This window comes from Microplitis mediator, chromosome 7 (genome assembly GCF_029852145.1).
Source record: "Microplitis mediator isolate UGA2020A chromosome 7, iyMicMedi2.1, whole genome shotgun sequence".
Lineage (NCBI taxonomy): Eukaryota > Metazoa > Arthropoda > Insecta > Hymenoptera > Braconidae > Microplitis > Microplitis mediator.
Window position 1 is genome coordinate 15573702 of NC_079975.1, and position 6611 is coordinate 15580312.

The 6611-nt window shown below is 48.2% G+C and overlaps 1 protein-coding gene across 1 annotated transcript; it reads left to right on the forward strand.

The window, feature by feature from the left end:
- Window positions 1-1614: 1614 nt before the first annotated feature.
- On the forward strand, window positions 1615-6013 carry LOC130671935 (uncharacterized). Its single transcript, XM_057476081.1, has 3 exons — window positions 1615-2164; window positions 4116-5410; window positions 5474-6013. Exons 1-3 carry the CDS (start codon window positions 1615-1617, stop codon window positions 6011-6013), a joined length of 2385 nt encoding a protein of 794 aa, XP_057332064.1.
- The last annotated feature ends 598 nt before the right edge of the window (window positions 6014-6611 follow it).

Here is a 6611-nt window from a genome sequence, read left to right on the forward strand (position 1 = left end):
CTGCATTATAACCCAATTTCAAGCTGCCAGTCTCATGTAACCTTTTGCATTGTCTGTATTCTAATTCATAAATATGTTCTCTTCTTCCATTTGCCACTACGAATGCATGATACCAATCTCCAGAATATGTTATCACCCGATTCATTTCTACCTGACATTCAAACACTTCCGTGTTACTAAATTCTGCTAACTGAAGTAATTGAAGCGATACCGGGTTTTCCTCTGGATTCTTCAACGGTATGTCACACTCGCCCACCTTATTTGCTGATATGGTAGTGACCTTCATAGATATGTCCCCGCAATCGTACCCCAATAGTGCTTGTAGGGGTTGAGCCAACAGGATTATTGCAAGCAGTACCATTTTATTCTTGCGCTCCGTCCTGTATTCAAACAAATCTTCTGTAACTTAGCGACATTCTACAATACTTTGCGATTCACAAATATACTTGTCATAATTAATTTATTATTAACTTATAATTTCCCGGGTTGTCTAATCTCCGTAAAGAAGAGCGGACAACATGGTTGAGGGCCGACCGGGCGCGTCCTCAGGTGGCAGATAGGGGGACGGCCAGGGTGGGAAGTGGCAGCTCACGATGACCTCCAGCGGGAGGGATATTGTGGGCAGGCCACGACTACTTTGGTTAACATGTGCTACAGGAAACCTGGCAGGTGTAAAAACCATCCCAGGGGGACCAAGGCCATGTCGTGGACCAACTTCCCAAGCCAAGGTGTAAGCGATCGTGCTGAGGGCTGAATGGCACATGGGTACTGTGTTCCTAACGATGCACCTTGGGGCACCAGGTGCGATCCCATTGTATCTATGCACCTTCCGCTGTGCAATCAGGCTCTGCCGGCGGTGACCTTATATTTTCTGACTACTCGTGGGACCAAAAATGGAAACATCTTCAAACAAAAACTCTGGATTGGAGGCTTCGAAAGAGGACTCCGATCTTCTAAATGTCCACATGGACGTAGAGGAGGGCACGGGAGGCTCAGCCCACGCCGGGACTCCTGTAACTCCAGCGGATGGAAGTAAGAAGAATAACCGCAGTGGAGCTGCGAAAAAGAGAGCCCGGACAGCCAAATTGGCCGCACGGAAACAATTTTCGGGGCAAAACAGCTCGGATGCTTCTTCCCCCATCAATGTAACCTCGGTGGAGGATGGCTCTTCAGGAGCTGGTAGCTCTAAAAGGCCCAGACCTGAGGATCAAACCCCACCAGAGGTGAAAAAAGTGATTAAACGTGGCAAGTTGACCTACAAGCCAACTGGTTTTGGCGACGCAGTTGGGGCGGACAGAAATGTAGCCATTGTACCTTCTGGATACCCAACAGGACAGCCCGTCCCGTGCTTTGACGGATGCCGGTGGGATCAAAGAGCTCTGTGGGTTACCTGCGCCGATGGCAAGGCCAAACAGTGGTTGCTGGGGACTGTTCCGGCTATTAAGGATGGGGGGGGGACTCGTTTTTCAAGCTCTGGAGAATGAAAAACTCCCTAGACTTAAGAAGCTGACGGCGGTTCTCAGTACTACTGAGGATACCAAGGTCATCCTGAACAGGCTGGCACGACAAAATCCTGGGCTCACCACTCAATTGTGGCGGGTCTGGGACCGTCGGATGGTAGGTAAAACCGTCCACCTTGTTCTGGGTGTGGACCAGCGGTCGCTGGCGGCACTCTCCGAGTGCAACTACTCTCCCTACTTCGGTCTTGGTAAGGCTCGTTTTTACGAGGCCACATCCAAGAGCGCAGCTGAGGCGAGTGGGGGTGCTTCGGGAGGGGCTGCTAGAAAGGCAACGAAGTCCACGTCCGGAGCAGTGCCTCCTGAAAAGGCAAAGGCAAAGGTAGGGAAGCAGGGCCAGGAGACTGAAGCGGCTGGCGCTGCTCAGGAAACTGGCACTGCTCCCATACCTCCAAAGATTGTGGTCGTTCCGCCTCCACCTTCTCCAGCTGAGGATCCTGCCGGGTCCCTCGGTCGTGGGGAGAGGGATGGGAAACGTCACAATTTGCTTTGGACCTCGATAGTAGGACCAATCATCAAGCCGTCTCGCCTGACAGTGAGCGGGACTTCTGATGAGGAAAAGACCATGCCTCCGGCAAGATCTTGCTCCAGAGGGCCCACAAAGGCGAAGGCGGTTGCCAAAGAGGGCCTGTCAGGGACTAAGCAGAGTAAGCAAGCTACCCTCGCTTAGGCCCTCGCGGGAACCCTCCTGTTGTCCGGCACACCGGAAGAGGTGATAGCCGAGACCAACAAGAAGGAAGAAGATGGGCACTGAACTGTCCCCTTCCTTTTTCAACCTACCAGCCCCACCCCTCCCCCTCCTATTTCCTATTTCCCTTCCCATAATAAAAGCGATAAGACAACCAGTGCTGCAGATTCTGTAACTGCAGGACAGACTACTTTTTCGCAAATAAACTTGCAACACTGCAAAGCGGCCTCTGCCTTACTTAGTAGAGACCTGGCGGTGTTGCAGACAGATGTATCCCTAATCTAAGAACCTTGGGTATACAAGGGCCAGGTCTTAAGGATAGACAGGAGGAATGGCTGTTTGATCCACGGTGACGCGGAGCTGCGGGCCTAGGGCCTGCATCTTTATCAATAAGAAACACACAGCGCTCAAGTTGCATCAACTCTGCACCAGGGATCTAGCCGTTGCTTCCATGATAATCTCCATAGAGGGGACTAGGACGGAGCTGATCGTCGGCTCTGCCTATTTTCCATATGAAGATGCCAATGTACCTACCAAGGAGGTCGCTGACTTGGTAGAATACTGCCGATCCATAGGGCTACCACTCCTAATAGGCTGTGATGCAAATGCGCACCATACGGTTTGAGGTAGCTCGGACATAAATGAAAGAGGCTCAACAATACTAGAGTACCTTTCTAGGCCCACTTTCGTTACCTCTCGGAGGCAGGAAGTGATTGATATCACGCTGGGCTCTAATAAGATTGCACAGTCTGTCACGAATTGGCGGGTGAGCGAAGAAGATTCTCTTTCTGATCACCGTCGAATTCACTTTGTGTTGGAAGGCAGCAGGAACGGCAGGACTGGGGGCACATATAGGAACCCTAAGGCCACGGATTGGCTCATCAATAAGAAAGAGCTAGTAAGTCGGCTGGGGGGGCCTTGCGGGACCCTAAGAACGGCCGGTAGGATTGAGCAGGCGGTCGAGCATTTGCAAACGGCCATTGTTCAGTCCTATGAAATTGCATGCCCTTTGAAAACGAGGAAATGTAGCAAGCGGGTGACATGGTGAAATGCAGAGCTGAGCAGGCTCCGTTCCTGGTCCCGGAAGCTACTTAACAAAGCGTTAAAAACGAAATCAGACCAAAACTGGGCTGAGTATAAAGCAGCCCAGGTTCAATACAAGAAGTGTTTTAAGGTCTCCAAAGCTGAGGCCTGGAGAAAGTTCTGTGGGGGGATTAAGGATCTACCATTAGTGGCCCGTCTCCGTAAGATTTTCACTTCGGGCCCTACAGTTAAGCTAGGTGGTCTGACTCTCCCGGTTGGGAGGGCAACAGTAAACCACGGAGAAATACTCGCTCATCTCTTTGAAATACAGTTCCCTGGCTCGAAATTGACGGGACAGGAGGAAAATCGAAGAGGGGAGAGAAACTTCACAGTTACCAGACATAGTGACTGGAGGACTGCTGCAAGGGTGGTAACGCCCAGCAGAATTGAATAGGCAATTGGCAATTTTGAGAAGTACAAGAGCCCAGGGGTGGATGGGATTTTTCCGGCTCTCCTACAAGAGGGTGGAGAATCACTTCGCAAACACCTCCTACAAATTTATAGGGCCTGTCTGGCCCTAAGTTATGTGCCCGAAGCATGGCGTGAGGTCAGGGTAGTCTTTATACCAAAACCTGGGAAAAGTTGCTATGACCTGGCGAAATCCTTCAGGCCTATTAGTCTGACTTCCTTCCTTTTAAAAACCCTGGAAAGGATAGTAGACAGACATATAAGGGACGACGCGCTAAGTCGAATACCAGTACATCATTCACAACATGCATACCAGGCTGGTAAATCCGTTGAAACGGCTCTACATGAAGTAGTTAGCTGAGTCGAGAGGGCCTTTTGGCAGAGGGAATCAGTTCTGGGAGTATTCGTTGATATTGAAGGGTCGTTTGATAATACACCCTTCGAAGCTATCTGCGAAGCAGCGGAACACTTTGGAATAGAGGAATCTATCACAGAATGGGCCGACAATATGCTTCGCTCGAGAATAGTGACAACCGAACTTAGTGACACTAAGGTACGGGCCCGTGTTAGAAGAGGCTGTCCGCAAGGAGGCGTGACTTCTCCTCTCATGTGGCTATTAGTCATTAACGAGCTCCTAGTAAGGCTGGAGAAGCTAGGAGTACACGCAGTGGGCTACGTGGATGACGTTGCTTTGATGATCAGAGGTAGTAGCTCAGTAGAGATAAGATGGAGGATGCAAAGAGCACTCGATCTTGTACAGAATTGGTGCACCGACAGATTTCTGAAGGTTAACTCTAACAAGACAGAGATGGTGCTCTTCACCAAAAAGAGGAAGCATAAGTTAAATGCGCCTTCAATTTTCGACACTGAGCTGAAGTTTTTAACAGAGATACGCTATCTTGGAGTAACTCTGGACAATAAGCTCACGTGGAGAAGCCATATCGGGAAACAAGCTCAAAAAGCCACTGCCACTTTTTGGGCCTGTAGAAGGATATTTGGCACAACGTGGGGTCTAAAACCAAAACTAGTTAAGTGGATTTACATGGCTATTTTGATACCCCAATTAACCTTTGCCTCTGTCATTTGGTGGCCCGCAATACGGAGGGACGTCAATATCAAAGCATTAAATAAGGTCTACCGACTTGCTTTGCTAGGCATAATAGGAGAGTTTAAAACAACTCCTACCCTAGCTATGGGGGCACTCCTGAATGTAGTTCTTCCAAACATAACTGTAGAATCTCTGGCTGTGAAAACGTCTTTGAGACTGCATTTTGTTGAGTTGTGGTCGAAGGCTAGGACGGGACATGCGTCCATCCTACGGAACAGAGATCTCGAAGAGGTCCTGGCCCAAGGAGGGGACTATGGCTCTTGTAGCTACCACTTCCGACACAAATACAAAGTTCTCTTTCCAAACAGGCAGGAATGGGAAGTAGGGAGCGAAGAAATCCTATCACCCCAAGGGCTAGTCTGGTTTACGGACGGGTCCAAAAGGGTAGAGGGAGCAGGCGCAGGAATTTATACCGGCGGACCCGAAACTGAGATCTCCCTCAGACTGGGACACACTGCCTCTATTTTTCAGGCAGAAGTATATGCGATCTGGGCCTGTGTAAAGCACATTTTAGAGCTAAATCACAGGAACAAACACATATACATATGCAGGGACAGCGGTGCAGCTCTCAAGTCACTCACATCTGTCGTGGTGACTTCAAAGCTTGTACGGGACTGCATTACACTCGCTAACAAACTAGCGAGCGCCAACTATGTCAATCTCATTTAGGTACCGGGTCATAGCGGTATTAAAGGGAATAACATAGCAAATGAATTGGCAAGGTCAGGGGCCTGCGAAACAGGCCCCGAGCCAGTCTGTTCAGTTCCGGTGCCTCTGTGCTTTATAAGAAGCCACTTGGCTCAATGGACCTGTGACAGGTTCTGGGACCTGTGGCTTGAGGCCGGAGGCATGCAACATACGAGGGCACTAGTTGAAGGACCATCGAAGTCGCTTGGTACCAGTCTAGTAGAGCTTGATAGATCCAAACCGAGGATTATTGTCGGGCTCGTTACAGGGCACTGGTTTACCGGAAGGCATCTGAAGCTCATTGGCATCACCGATGACTCGGTATGCCCCAGATGCAATTCAGAGGATGAAACTCCTCTTCACCTGCTGAGCGAATGCAGGGCCTTAGAGGATGTAAGGAAAGTCATCTTGGAAATCTGTGATAGTACTCGGCCTAACCTATTGGAGGTTGGTATGGGCAGATTTCTGCGATTCTCGAAATCCATAAATCTGCCAATCCAACTTGAATATAACGAGGATTAACCTAGTAGGGCCGAGTACAATGGTTCAAAAGAACTGAGTGCTCGGCTCTACACCAAACAAAGGCGTCAACTCTCACTCAATTCAATTCAATTCAACTTATAATTTTCATCCTTTGTTATCTAGCGAAGCTAATTATTATCATTAATCGCGACTATGCATAATTCCATTGATTCATCCTATTATCTAAAATTTAATTTATTACTTGATTATATTATATTGGATTATTTATTCCAAATTTTATTGTATTATATTATCTATCTCAAAATTCATTACCCCGTTATTGTCATTCAAATGCTCTTTAAATAACTTTGGAGAGGGCAAAAGGGAAGGAGAAAACGAAGAGAGGGAGGAAACAAAATTTGAAGTCCGCGCGAACTTGGTTTCTCTTTACTTAATGAAATCAATCCCTCTGATTCAATGCCCTGATTTAATTGTTACAACTACCAAATATTTTCATCCACGCCCGACGTTATTTTATTCCTACTCACAGTGTATTTTACAGGTAAGCATCTTTGTTGTACCCCTTACGATATTCCTGACCTAGTTCAATGAAACTATTGCTTTCGCAAAATTGGTTTTCCCAATTATTAATAGAACC

What these genes read in the sequence shown, in the direction of transcription:
- LOC130671935 (XM_057476081.1), top strand. Translation starts at nt 1,615, where the DNA reads ATGGTAGGTAAAACCGTCCACCTTGTTCTGGGTGTGGACCAGCGGTCG. An exon ending in CCTGTCAGGGACTAAGCAGA is followed by an intron (nt 2,165 to 4,115) that starts GTAAGCAAGCTA and finishes TTGATATTGAAG; the next exon opens with GGTCGTTTGATAATACACCC. An exon ending in TCGTGGTGACTTCAAAGCTT is followed by an intron (nt 5,411 to 5,473) that starts GTACGGGACTGC and finishes AATCTCATTTAG; the next exon opens with GTACCGGGTCATAGCGGTAT.